The sequence below is a fragment of the Scomber japonicus genome, chromosome 13 (assembly GCF_027409825.1).
Source record: "Scomber japonicus isolate fScoJap1 chromosome 13, fScoJap1.pri, whole genome shotgun sequence".
Lineage (NCBI taxonomy): Eukaryota > Metazoa > Chordata > Actinopteri > Scombriformes > Scombridae > Scomber > Scomber japonicus.
In genome coordinates, this window is record NC_070590.1 from 16,694,736 (window position 1) to 16,710,208 (window position 15,473).

General features: G+C 38.1%; 1 protein-coding gene across 1 annotated transcript in view; it reads left to right on the forward strand.

The window, feature by feature from the left end:
* nrxn2a (neurexin 2a) overlaps window positions 1-15,473 on the forward strand; it is a 97,438-nt gene that overhangs the window by 38,786 nt on the left and 43,179 nt on the right. Inside the window, exons 12-14 of the mRNA XM_053331014.1 lie at window positions 911-1,101; window positions 2,094-2,267; window positions 3,060-3,179. Of these exons, the coding sequence (XP_053186989.1) occupies window positions 911-1,101; window positions 2,094-2,267; window positions 3,060-3,179 (485 nt within the window). The remainder of the gene's footprint in view (window positions 1-910; window positions 1,102-2,093; window positions 2,268-3,059; window positions 3,180-15,473) is intronic.

A 15,473-nucleotide genomic window follows, 5' to 3' on the forward strand; every position in this document is an offset into this window, starting at 1 on the left:
TATTTATATGTAATTCATATAATCTAGTACCTGTATGCTTGCGTTTCAGTGCAACGTTTTCTCAAATCTAAGACATATGAATAGGAACTTAGCAGTTTTTCTTCTTTCTTGGGCTCAAAATGACCTACTCATGATTCATACATTATCTTGAATCCACTAGCCCGCAGCCCTGAAGAGAGACACGAAATGGCTTTAAAATAATTTGTTCATCATAAATAATTTTGTTACAGGGAGAGATGCAGAGAGAGGAAGTAAGAGTGAAAAAACAATGGCTTCCAGTACCACTGTGCCAGTGTCATTCTCACACTCAGACCTGCTTGAGTAGATTTGGCAACTTGACTCCATCACAAATACATTCTAAATGTTTTATTCATTGTATATAATTTTGAACAGCAGAGAAAGGTTGTTGAAACAGAGCAAGCAAAGCAACAAATGTGGTTTCCCACTGCCAAACCTCACATAGACTTTCTCCCAGTAAGCAATTAGTCAGCAGGAGGCCTTGTTCAGCTCTCGAGCTGCAGCAGAAGCTCGCACAGACAACAGACAAAAAAAATGGCTCCCAACACTTCTGTCACAGTTTTCAGGCAGCTCAGTTTTATCTGTGAGGTGTAACAGCTTGTCATGGGTGTTGCTTTACGTCCAAAATTTCAAAATTCAAACAAGATTCTGTTGTCAGTCTGTCTTCTGAACAACATAAACATGGCAGTATGCTATTAGAGCCTCACCATTATCATGGGCAGTTACCTAAAATATGTTTAATTTTTTCTATTGGGAAAATCTACTCAAATGTATTATTTGAACCTAGTGATTATTATTATCACCTAAAAGTGTTATTGCTAGTTTGTAAATGGTATGGTTTTTATAGAACTTGTAGGACTGAATGTTAGCAAATATCTGGATTGTCTTGTAGGTACATTCATTATGTTTTTGACTTGGGAAATGGGCCATCACTAATGAAGGGAAATTCTGACAAGCCACTCAATGACAACCAGTGGCACAACGTGATGATCTCCCGTGACAACAACAATGTGCACATCCTAAAGACTGACTCCCGTACTGTCACCCAACACGCCAATGGAGCCCGCAACCTGGATTTGAAAGGTAAGTAATTTAAACAATCATATAGTTTAAGTATTCTATTAGAAGTTACATATCAGTGAATAATTGCTGCAGGTACTAACACTGGGCATTCAGTGTTTGTGTTTGTGTGTCCAACCAAAATCCTTGCAGTTTATCAACATCCATATTAATTTATGTATTTCATTTCCATCCACACAGAAAATCCCAATGAGCTCCTCTCAAAAAGGGAACAATTTGGAAATATTAATCTCGTTCATGATGACATATGTTGTTAATAAAGCCCAAAACCTTTTTACAATTCTTAAATTCAACTAACTTGCTTTTAATGTTTTCATTCTTCTAGCAATGTGGGTTACCTCTCAATATACTTATATTTTAAAGCAACAACCCACTATCCACATATCAAATTAAGTATACCAGAAAATAATAATAATAATATAACAATTCTCAGCTACATGAATCAAAATGTACATAAAAACTCAGATCTTATATTCATAGTCAAACCTGGCACTTACAATTGGCATTACATGCTATTTGGTATCCTGGAGAGGCAGCATCTCAAAAATGATAAAGTATGACTTCTTCTGATTGTACAGTTGTTTTGTTTTTGTGGCAATTTGTTATTTCATGGGACCAAGTTCCCCCCTATTTTTTGTATTTCTCTTTTAACATCACAAGAATACCCACAGACTGTTGTGTTGCTCTATGAACGTTTAAGCAACTGTCATAAAACACGTTTAGCATTCGCCACCAACTGGGGTTGGGAAGCAGGCAACAATTACCAGCTCTGAAAATGGTGGGCCACCTGTCAGGTTTTGGATTCATTTTTCCGGAGTATTTTTTAAATTACTCAATTCAAAGCTGGTTCACAACTGTAATATACATAAAATGTCCTGCATGGTGTCTGAAGGACGCTTCATACCACTTTGTTTAGTTTGATTTTGTAAATGTACCAGCATGTACTTGAACATGACTTCTGAGAGTTTCTCTTAACCAATTTGTGTATCTTACAGGAGAGCTGTACATTGGTGGTGTTGGGAAGAGCATGTACAGCAGCCTGCCTCGATTAATAGCATCCAAGGAAGGATACAAGGGCTGCCTGGCATCTGTGGACTTAAATGGAAGACTCCCTGACATGCTGGTAGATGCCCTCCACAAGGTGGGAGAGGTGGAGCATGACTGTGGAGGTAAGGAATGAAACACTTGAGAATCCTTCATATAAACTTGTGGTTCCATCAGATCAGAGCAGAGATGATGCCAAAGAAACTCAGAATGACTGCTCATTGAAAACTAATTACACCACATTTGTTATGGTATTAAACAGCTTTGTTAATGTTCCATTATGATTGGCCAGTGAACATACTGGGGTTTTATTATTATTATTATTATACTAACATGTAATAATGTCACTGTTCAGTCAAGAAGTCCAGCTGCTTTTGCTGAGTTTTAATCAAACAGAAAACCACACAGTAGAACTTACAGTTCTCCCAAATCAAAATAATCTCAAATAATCAAATCAAAATTATATTTGCAGAATAGTATATAAAAAAGCCCAACTTTGGCTTGAGGGTGACACTTGATCAAAGGTCATGGTGTCTCCAGAATCAAATGGTGGTGGTTTCTGTGTATGAATTTTTGGGGGGATTTTTGGAGATTCATGATCTTCAAACTGAATTTAAAAATATGAATTCTCCTCTTGAGAGTATAACTGTGCATAGCAAATTCCAAACCAGTCGAATTCACCTTACTCTGAAGCCTACAGTTGTATGATACAGTGGTTGGCTAAAAGCTAAACAGCAGTCTTGCTTGTCTTGTTTAAATCGTTATGTCGCTTTGGTGAGCGTCACTTTACATCAATATTTTTGCAATAATGACTGTCTCACCATTACTTACTTATTCCCTTCGGAGAGCAGTGAAGATGCAATAATAAAATAAAAAGAAAGCATCTGCACGGTAAATCAGGTGTCAACACCCTGCAGGTCCCAGCACCACCTGCACAGAGGAATCCTGCCACCACCAGGGAGTGTGTCTGCAGCTGTGGGAGGGCTTCTCCTGTGACTGCACCATGACCACCTACGGGGGGCCATTCTGCAGTGACCGTAAGTGCCAATGTTTTACGTGTGAATGGGTCTGATGGTGGGGAATGTCCTCTGTAGTTTGAGAGAAAAGTCACTTGTCGCGACAGGGTAAATGATGATACTGATCAAATCTCAAAGTGAGTAATTGGTTGCCAATTTTTCAGGTGCGGTGAAAATTACTGTAAAATATGAATTATTTTAAAAACATTCAGTCAGGTTCACTGTGTTGGTTTAAAAGGCTTTAAGAATGAGACATGACAAATGTCTTTCTAGATTGCACAACACTGTGCACACTCAGAGCCACTCGCACAGATTGGCCAGTCTGTCATAAGTGTTAGGGGAAACATTGTATCCTCAAAATTTTAAGTGTCCAATAAAGATTTTATCTTCATGAAATCATGTTTCAGTTTATCTAATTGGTTTTGATTATTGATTTAAATGATTGGTAGACTATTTGGAATAATCTGCTCCTGTCATTATATTACTGCACAAAGTGACATACCTTTCCCATAATGTTCACTGTAATTGATCACCCATTGCCTTAGCAACAGCACATTCTCATAATTGCAATATCTTAGGAAAGCATTGAGAGAATTTCTTCACATTTGACACGAACATCCACTTGGATTCAAGGACTGATTACAATGTGGTGCTCAAAGGTCAAGGTAAATGTGACCTCACAAAACACATTTTTGGCCATAACTCAAGAACTGAAGCACTAATTATGACAACGTTTTGCACAAATGTCTTTTAGGATACAGTTATGAATTATTTACATTTTATATGCAAAAAGTCAAAGATCAGCTTCACTGTGACATGATAGTGTTCTGCAAAAACTGTTTTCTGGTCACTTTTTAACGCCGTAACTCGGGAACAGAAGGTAAGATTGTGACTTTATTTCACATTTGTTTGGTTATGGAATTGGTGACAATAAGCTTGGGTGCCCAGCTTTAAACTGTGATGATTGTATAGATCTGTGCTGCGGGGTTGAAGAGGTGTGTGATGATCCACATTTTTGCAGCTTCTTTGCAGCAACGTCCATATTTGAAGAATCGTCTTCGGTCATACCTGCAACTCTGTGTTCTGTCAGAATCAGCTTTACTGGCCAAACATGAGAACACATACAAGGAAAATACCTCTTATTAAAGTCCTTCACTGTGAATATTGTATGAGTCTATAAACTGTAACTTGACTGACTGACTGGTTAGCGGAGGCTTACAATTGGAGGTGGTATTTCTAGTTATACAAGAAGGAAATTAATTGCTTCAAGGGTAGGAAATCTATCTAAAGGCTCATGATATTCTTTGGAAAATGATTGACAGTGATGCAGAGTTAAAATGAGTTGTAGTCAATGGATAAAACATGAAAAAAAGGAATATATTAAAAATGATGTTAATGCAAAGCAGTATTAACGATTGGCTTCACTGTCCTTGCATCAATAGCTTGCAAAGTTTGATTGACACACTATTACTCACTGTTTGTTATTGTTTTTCATTAAAATGCTGAGACTTTGTAGCTCAAGTGCTATTTATAGTTAAAAAAGACTGAATGTCATGGGATACACGTCTACATGTCTCGGCCCCTCTGTTTTCAACACTAACATGAAGTTTTTAATAAGAACATTTGCATATTTTATGCTAACGTGTGGATTGGTTGTAATGTACTATACTGTATGTACAGTATAACTTGAAGAATTGAATGCCTGCTCTTTGCACATGACACATTGATAACACCGCATTTCAAAAACCTCTGGACCAGTTGCTGTCTCCACTATAAAGAGCCCTCTGTGTCCATAATAATAGACCTGACTTTTACTAGAAGCTTTTCATACTTATAATAGCAAGAGATTAACATTAAGCTTATTGGTGCGGTGGTCATGGCAAGTTAAGCTTCATTTGCTGTAGAGTCATTTAGAATAACTGCAAGAATTGTGCCTTTGTGGTAATAATTTTTGAAATGTGCTGTTTTATAGTAGTGTTATAAGTAAGAAAAGGACATTACACTCCAAACTCCATAGGGGTCCATTTGAAGATAATTTGATAATAATAGTGAGTGAAAGAAAGTCATGCTGACAGGAAGAATGTGTCTGATGTGTATTGTGTAAACCCATTTTAATATTTAAGGACAATCTACACCATCACTGATCATTACGAGCACATTTATTTAATTTATAGTATAATAGGCTAATTAATATTAGGGATTTATGAAAGTTAAACTAGTTTAACCACTTTGAACTCCACTAGCCTGTGCTATATAAATAGAGTTTGATTGATTGATTGATTGATTCTCATGTAGTTCCACAGTAGATGGCTCTTGCTGATAGATTCGATTTTAGCTTGGTATCAAAAAGCTGCTTTCCAGCTCCATTTGTTTTAACAGATTGTCATTAATCTGCTTCCTCTTAGTGTTTCAAACATATACATAGAAAGCCAAATGTACTCGCTGCAGTAATCTATTGATCCGTCTTGAAAATCAATAGTTTGTCCTCTGTAGTCTTTATCTATTACATCCCCACTGTCCCAAGAGTGTACAACTGGCTAAATTGTATATTATGCTGTTCAGGCTGTTTTGTGCTTACTGCATGATAAAGAGGGATCTGGAACAGAGCAGGATAGTTGGCATACAACTTTTGCACGTAAAAAATGCCTTGTACCTTGTCATGAACAGTAGTGCAGCAACTCTAATATAGAGACCAAATTCTTTTAAAAAACAGGTTTTGTTCACTTTTGATCACTAATGATGTGCTTCTGTAGACAGTATTTGTTTGTAGACAGTGTGCTTTCAGCTGTGGTTTCAGAGTTTCAGCAGACGATAGCTACTCCTCTAAGCTACACAAAAACATATTGTTGATCTTTATCAAACTTGAAAATGATTCCAGCGGAGAGAGATTACATGTTAGTGTGCAGTTGTTCAAACCCAATCGTAAGTTCAAAAGATACAACATAAAACTCCTGTCGACATCTTATAGACACACATCTCAGAGTTTCTATTTGAATTTCTACATTCTCTGTAATTGCAGCTACTCTGACACATCATCTAAGCCAGAATTTCAAATGTCTGCCTCAGGCTAAACCATCAGGACACCCCTTCCAACAAGTTTTGTAAATATACTGAATGTATATACAGTAATATTTGACTGCCAGGGACAGAGGCGAAATCTGGCTGTCAAAAGGATATTATATACAGAGCTTGTCGATTTAAATGATGTAACAGTGTGGTTCAGTCAATATGTGGTTTGAATACCAATTTTTTTTAGGACAGGCGCTGCCAAATATTTCAAAATTTTTCATCTTTATGCCCCACAACTTCGCCGCATTCACTCACTATTTCCTCCAGAAATGTATTCATACATCAAACAGGAAAAGCCTCTGAAACTGAGTCATCTACTCCTCCCATGCAATTGCACGGGTAACTCTCCAAAATATTTCTGAATTTACAAGACTGTTATTGAACAAATAGCTGCAAAAACAACATTTTCAAGGGAAGTGCATTTTCTTGGCAGCTTTTTTGGTGTTCATCTAGCTGTTTTCAGGGAGGACTCTCAATCATGCAGGTGGTAAATGGCATGGCTGGCCTACATCAAAGGTCAAACCAATACATCAGTCCAACTCGCAGGAAATAACAAGCCTTGTGCTTCCCTCATTTATGTCATCAAAACAAATGGAAAAGGTGGCAAACATGTGAAAACACAAATATGTACAGTTGGCATATCAATGTTTTGTCACCACCACTATTAGTAAAGTATGTCTAATCCATGCCACTATCTTTTGCTTTGTTTATTCCACTAACATTTAAGCCTAATAAGTAATCTCACCTTTACTTGCGTCCACCTACCAGTCCAGAAGGTCAACTCAAGCATCAAGAATAAGCATTAAAAAGAGGGGAAAGTAGTGTTTTACTGATCAGATCTGTTTTTTCCTCCATGATTTAAAAGTACAAACTTCTAACTAAGAAAGTAGAAGTGAAGAAACTTATTAAACATCTAAAATTCTTTAGTTGTTTCAGTGCCTCACCAAATTGATGTTTATGTACAGAAAGCAATTTACCAAATATGCCTCCAACATCTGTGCTAATTACATTGTTTCATCACGCAAAGTCATGGAGATATATAATGATGTTCGGGGCTCAATTTTCAGTGTTTCTTTATGTAAACATATGGAGAGTGTAATTATAGGTTAGCCTCTGCAGTCACAGATGATTGTTGTGGCATATTCATCACCACTTGTGTGTCCGCGTATGTGTGACTGTAAATGGCACAATAGGTGACTGAATGACTTGTCCTCCAACCCCATCCCAACCATGTGAGTCTACATGTAGAACAATATGCAGTCCACACTTTTGACAAACACATGAAATTCCACCTGGGACACCTTTACGTTACCTCTGTGATAGCAGCCTTCAGCGATCTGCAGAGTGGAGCCCACCCTCATTGTTATATTGTAAGTCAACATTTTCTTTGAATTGTTTAATTCCCATGGAAGTAAGGCAGACTTTAAATTGTACTTGTAGCCTCCAGGCATGTAGGCAAGGTACACTAACATGGTGCTAGACAGCAGCTGTCTCCCTTTCCTATTTCACATGCCAGTTAGCAAGTGCCGTATCTAACTTTCATTTTATTTGTGTCAAACGTACAATGGTTTTGCATTTTCTCAAAAGAGCCTCGATGAAATTTACATTATCCAGCTGAAGCTGTAATTTTCAAAGGATAATAAACTGTGATGCATGCAGATGGTTTATGCAAACCTGTATGTAGACTTAAGCAAATTGTAGTTTAGATTCCTCCACTCAATAACAGATGTAAAGCCTGATTTATGCTTCTGCGTCGGACCGACGGTGTAGCTACGTGTAGCCCTCTGCGTCGACACAGACCCCTACACCGTAGCATGACGTACACCTCCAAAATATCATAACTACGCGTCACAGCAACGTGGACCATAAGGGCTGTGATTGGTCCGGTCAAAACGTCAGTTCCTCCGGCAGTTGCTTTATTTATTAAAAATGAACAAAAGGTATGTGTTTTCTGTTATTAGAGCACATAGCACAATGCTACATGCCACTGTAACTGGAAGATAAACAAGGATACAGATAGAGTACACACACACACACACACACACACAGTCGACACAGAACCTCGAAAGGTCAACGACGCAGAAGCATAAATCAGGCTTAAGAATCTTCTTAAATTTCTCTGTTTTTGGAAATATTAAAAGCCTGTGCATAGTTACAGTATATATCTAAAACAGTTGTAAAAGTGTGCAGTGCATAAATGGGAATCTTCTGTAGTGTAATTAGCTATAAAGTGTGAAAAAACTAGAAGTGTAAGTGCCCAATCAAATCCCATTTTTCCTTCGACCTTCATTTCAGGTGGAGTCATTTGCGATTATGAGTGTGTCCCAAAAGCCACATGGATAATCCAGGATAGAGGTTCAGACTTAATCTCACGCCCCGGGACCGATGCTCAAGAAAACATATCGCTCTTCATAACATGATGACCTACCAAAAATAGGCTTGTTAGACACTTCTGGGTCTGGACTGTATAAGGTCAATGGTCTAGATTGTACTGGGATAAAGCAGAAATGCATTTAAGAATGGTGCACAGTATGACATAAAATAACAACACTTCTTTTCCTTTGTGTCCACTCTAAGCAGACTTATTTCAAGGGTATTTCAACAGACAGCAATTGGTAAATCCATTGCTCTCATTTACATGTTAGCTGTGCAAACAGACTTTGTAATTACAGTGTATCCTTTATTCCGTTGTAGTCTTAAATCCACTAAACTGCAATTGAAAGACTTGCACAAAAAAACATGCAAGGATGTTTATACATTTTACTGCAATTTAAGGGTTCATGATCAGCAATTACTACTATTGAAGAGATCGTTTTGTGTTTGAGATAGTGAGGTGTGAGGGAGTGGAGGCTGGCACCTACAACAGTGGTATTCATTTCACAGTCCCAAACACTCAAGTTTAGTAGAGCTTGTGCAAATTGGTACATTAATTGAGCTTTTGAAAACCTGGGTCTATGGACCTGGCTAGTCTATGGAAATAATTATTGAAATAGTTTGAGCCAATTGTTACAATTTGGCCCTCATCCATCAACAGCCGTGCGATTTGTGAATTTTTTGCGTTTTGTGTCTTTGATTATTCTTAATGATGTTCCACATGCACCTGTATTTTATAATCATTCAGTCAATAAATGTCGTCCATTTTGGATCAGCATATGTAGATATTATAGATCATCTGGTATTGCGACTTGCTATGAGCACTTAGGTAGCCTGAGAATGGATGGGTAAGCTTGTAATTTACTTTGTAACTTGTATCTGGAGTTAATGCCGACCTCATTCCATTTGATACATAACTTGTTTTTCAGTTTTTTGTAAATTACCTCAATAAACGTTCTTGAGATTTCTTCACAAAAGAGTTAGCTATAAACATGTATGTATAACAACTTGTATACCGTCTGTGGTAGGGATGTCCGATATTATTGGCCCTTCGATATTATCGGCCGATATTTACTTTAAAATGTAATATCGGGAAGTATCGGGTTTTTATAACCGATGTTTGTTCTGTAGGCTTCAGCATTTCTGAGCCTGCATGAACGCAGCATGGGACGTTTACCAGCGCGCACTTGATGACATATAACAACAACAACACACAAGACTCGCGGGTCGCTAACTGTGCCTAATCGTGGCTAACAAGTTCATAGTGTCCACCGCCATATACACGAACACACAAACCAGAAACAAGGTTTACCTCCTCGTTGTCATTTTCTTTGTTATGTTCTCACTATAGAGCTGCAGCTGAGAGGACCGAGTGAGAGGACTTCCTGTAAAGGTCCCGCCTCTAGAAACGGGGCTTGGTTTGGAACTATTTCCAAGTGTGTCCTACAGATATAGTAAATTTGCAATTTGCAATGACTGCAAAGCAGCATACTAAATATGGCAGTGGTTCCATAACTTAAGTTGAAGTAGTTCTCTTATTTTGGACAGTCATGTTGCATTTATGTTTGCATCCAGTGGGGCATCACAATAAAATTAGGCATAATTAATAGTTAATTCCACAGTAGGAGATATGTTAAAAAGCCTGCATATATTGGTATCGGGTGATATCGGTATTGGAAATTAAGAGTTGGGGAATATCGGATATCGGCAGAAAAGTCAATATCGAGCATCCCTAGTCTGTGGTGTACACTGCACTGTGTGGTGCATGCTGGGGTATAATCCTACCCCCCACAATTCTTACCAGGATAATAGACACTGACGATGGATGAATTTGGTGAAAAGATGAATGATTATATCATCAAATTGAAATCTTGTTTGCTTGAGTATCATGTTCTTATCTTTCTCATCTTACTGAGGTAAATTTGTGTTAGATCTTTTTCCATCAGTGACCATCTCCATCATCTTAACCACCTGACGTTGTGAGCTTTGTTCAACATGAGAGGCAGTGTATCCTATAAATGATCACCTCTGCCAAATCTCTGCTCTGAGTGAGTCATAGATACTCTGAGCCCAAGACTGCTGGCAAGGCTCCCCACAGCTACATTACGGAGCAAGAAAAGATTCAGTATTGTGTAATTGTCTGGCAGAGTTTACAGGGTTATAAGAGTTAACCGGTGGCTGACAGAACGCATTGCTTTACTCTTTGTAATTCTGTACTAAAATAAAGATCATGTTGACTCGTCCTCTGGTATAATACACCACAGGTCAATGTCTGACCACTCACAGCATTTTTACAGCTTTTTAGCCTTTTAGGCATGAGTGGAAATCTCTTGACATTTACATAGATGTGAAAAGAAGTTGGGCACCTGAGGGAATAATGCTCCCTTTGACTTATTTTTGTTTCTCTGTCCATGCAGTTTCTCACATTAAAATGTCTTTGTTGTCATGTGTTTGTTGGAACGGCTGCATTATGTCAAAGGTTTTATTATGCATGAATAAAACACACTAGAAACTTCACCTCTAATTTGTAAGTTCAAATTCCTTTTTATCAAGACGTTACCAGTTGTAAGACAAAGTTCATCAGTAAGCAGAGATTAAATGTTCAGTCCTTTCGGCAATGTTTCATAGGACACTATGGTGAGAGACTCATAGTGACACTGACACACTGACTCATACTGTTTATTAAGCGGTTAAGGGATTTAAGCAGTTGCATGTGTAAAGAAAAAAACTGGTGATTCTGCTTTACCAACTGTTCATATAAGAATTTGGGTAGACACTGAAAAAATTACCCAATTATTTTGATGAATAGCAAGTGTAAGGCACACAAATAGAGGAGGGATTTACTGAAATAGCTTACTTCCATCAATTTCCCATAATGTAGCCATCAAATGCACTGGCATTTGTGGTTGGTATTTAACTGTTCAAACACAAGACATTCAGAGACAAAGGACAACAAGGAAGATCTCATCCATTTGAGAGTTCATCTCTTTCAAGTGTCAGTGGATGGCATTAAAAGAAATGAAAGATGACCATATTATAGAAGCATTACTTGATTAAATGAAATCAAAAGTAGGACCTCAGACCAAGTGTATCAGAAGTGACAAAACCAGATTTTTGTTTAGAGCGTGTCACCTGACCTCTGTTCATTTCCCATACACAGTAGCTAAGCAACTCGAGAAAAGGCTGAAAAAGGGGAGCAATAGCTTAATTTAGTTTTCTTTCCTTCCTACCTGTATTTTCATGGAATGTAATTTTAGTCATGATTGGCAAGTGCAAAATAAGTAGTTTGGTTTATTATATCTGAATCAGCCATTCAATTTCACCGTTTGGGAATAAACAAGGACCACCATAAACAAGACACCATACTATAAATATACCAAAGAATTATTTTTTTTTCTCTGTGTTTTGTCACACCTATACCCTCAGCAAGGTGTATTAATTTCTAACAAGCTGACTTGGTGTAATTTGAAACACTTTCTCTTCACACATATTTATTAGGCTTCTCTCTAAAGAGGATTGGAGCACTTGTGGTGAGATTTGAAACACTACAGACTCAATGGGGTGCCAAAGTCATCAAGTTTCATTTTTCACTTTTAGTTTCATTAAAATAGCAGTGTTACTACAAGAGATCAGGGCCACCAGAGAAAATGCATGACTCGCCTGTTCAAAACTTGTGTGAGACTACAACAGCCTTTCACACTACCATGCTTTAGTCCTAATAAGGCACTCAACAAAGTCACTCCTGGTGTGATGAACATTACAGCCTGTTTGCAATCTCATTGCTTTGTTAGTAATTATCTTGATTATCATTGCCCCTTAGGTATTGTATACAAAAAACTGTGACTGAATGGATTTCAGTTAAATTAAACTGCTCCCGCAGTTGGAAATGCTTGAACTGCTAACTTTTTTTAAACTGTAGTATTAGTATTCAGTCAATCAATCAATCAATCAATCAAATGTATTGCAATGTCGTCAGTTCCTTCAAATTGTGCAATAAATATAGATTAATTTGTAATTGATTTGTAGTAATTATTTGTAATATATGTTTTGTATATTGTATGATTTGTATTGATAGGAACAGTCTTTGGCAGTGGATCATTTAGGATCGTAGTGGCCTGGGACGCTCATCTTTAGCCTCTCAGTTCTGGCGTATCCGGTACTTTCTCCCCAACCACAGCAGGGAGGGAGAGGGAGCAGGCTATTAGCCAGGTTGTTGGGATCTTCAATGATTCTCCTAGATTTATTCTTGCAGCACCTGGTGTAAATATCCTTTAGGTAGGGTAGAGCACTGCCTTTTGTATGTACAGCTGAACAAACAACTCTTTGCCAGGCCTTGCAGTCCTGTTTGGTTCTGTTTCCGTACCAGGCAGTGATGTTTCCTTGTCAGGATGCTCTCAATAGTGCAGGAGTACAAATTCCTCAGTATTTGAGAGGGAACTCTGAATGTCCTCAAGTGTTTGAGGTGAAACAGCTTAATATTAAGGGGGACATAGTTTCCCCCCCTTCATTTTTCCAAAGTTCACTATCAGCTCTTTAGTCTTGTTGATGTTCAAGAGTAGATTGTTGTCGGGCACGCAGGTGGGCGAGTGGTTAGAGCGCATGCCATATATGCAGCTGACCCCGGTTCGTATCCCGATCGGAGGTCCTTTGCTGCATGTCACACCCCCCTCTCACTCCCATGTTTCCTGTTGGTCTACTGTTAAATAAAGGTGTCTATGCCAACAAAATCTTTAAAAAAAGTAGATTGTTGTCTGTGATCATACCCACCACAGCTGTGTCATCAGGAAACTTGATGATGGTGTCAGAGTGAAAAGTGACCACACAATCCTGTGCATACAGGGAGTACAGCAAGGGGCTCAAAACACTGCCCTGGGGTGCTTTGGTGTTAAGGGTCATAGTAGTAGAGGTGTGTCTGCCTACCCTCACGGCCTGGGTGAGGGAAGGCAGTAAGGTTTTTAATCCCAGATCATTGGGCTTTCTAACGAGCCTGCAGGGAAGGGAACTATTGTCAATGAACAGCAATCTCGCATAGCTCCCTTTCCTGTCCAGGTGAGATAGTGTATTGTGGAATATATATGTTTTGGTGTTCTGTTGATTGTTTGGGACAGTAGGAAAACTGTAGTGGATCCAGTGTGCTGGGTAGTGAGGAGCAGATGTAAACCTTGACCAGCTGTTCAAAGCATTTCATTAAAACATATATAAATGTTACTTCCCTCAATATTTTCATGTCTGAACTGAACTGAACTCTCATATTATATATTGTACTTTAGGCTTTAAGTATTTACATGAGTGGTCATTTTCATGTCATCTACAAACATGAGAGCACTAGGTTATGGCTTGTCTCTTTCAGAACAGTTCATCTTTCTTTCTGCAAAGACTGACTGAGCAAGGCAGCTCTCCTGATAAGACTGGCTGTCTCTTAGGGAAGCCAAGGTCATGAAGATATGCTGTGCTCTGTTTCAGATGGTCAGATTGTCTCCTCTGAGAATGTATATGTGACCTGAATGTAGACAACATGACATTGGTTAACAACGGTAAGCATAGTTTCTTGTTTAGGGTCCAGTACCCAATAAAATCCTTACATATGTATAGACAAGTACAGAATAATCTTATGTGGACATGTAATAAATCTTGTAGGTATAGTAGGTTAAATACTGCTCACCAGGAAGAAAGCCTTCAGAATTGAGTAGCATTACACAGTGTTTCCCGTGTACTACTTTGTTCTCGTCAATCTAGTTTCAATAAATGTTTATGCATATCCAGGTCTCCCCAAAACCTCCATCAGTTAAATGTTAGCCAGTTCTAAATAATTTGGATCACATATCACTTTTTGTGCAGGTTAACGTGTGCTAGATGACAGCAAACTTTTTACTTGCCTATAGGGTGATGTTAATCTACTAAAATAAGGAGATTACTGAAGAAAGCTGCAAACAAGTGTTGATTTACATTGGCATCCATAGTATTAGTAACTTGTTTACATAATAGTGAGTCAATTGATTCAGTTGCATACACACAAATGATTATGCTGTATGCTGATTATGCTATTAATGCTTAATAGATTATGACAAGAGCACTATTTTCCATATATTCAAAATCAAATTTGTAAACACTGTAGATGAAAATGTATGATTTATTTCTAGCCAGATTGCCTTCCAGCTATAGTATTTAAGATTTGTGTTTCCTTAGTTGTTGTATACTATAATTCCTTTTTTTGTCCTTCCACTTCTAACCATTATGCAACTCGTGAAATTATGAGTATGCATGTTTCTAGCTACTGTAGCAGTGTAGCTTCATGGCAGTATCAGTCAGTCCAATTTGGTCCATACTGAAATATCTCAACAACCATCTCATGGATTGCCATTAAATGTATAGAGATTTATAGTCCCCAGAGGATGGGTCTGGTGATTCCCTGACTTTTCGACTAGCGCCACCCACAGGTCCAAATCTTTACTCATCCAGTGAAATATCTGTACATGTACAACATGGATTGGTACACATTTTAGGTACAGACATTCATGCCCCCATCAGGATGAATTTTGATCCCCTGACTTTTCATCTACCAATATCATCAGGTCGATATTTTTCTTCGTCCAATACTATAGTCCTATTTTCAGGGATAAGACTGAAGTAGTGTTTTTCAGTGAAAACAACAGTGTCTTAATGCTCTCATTAGTCTTCCAAATTGACATCATCAGCAATCAGTTATTCCTTCTTTACAAATAAACCTGCTCATTATTTAAAGCCACTAGACATTGCTTTCCTGACCTCTTGCAACCTTTGGATATAGTGTCATGGATCAGGATAATTTAATGCAAGCTGATAGCTCATTAGAATGCAAACAGACACAGGCTGTGCTAAGCTATGTTTAACAGA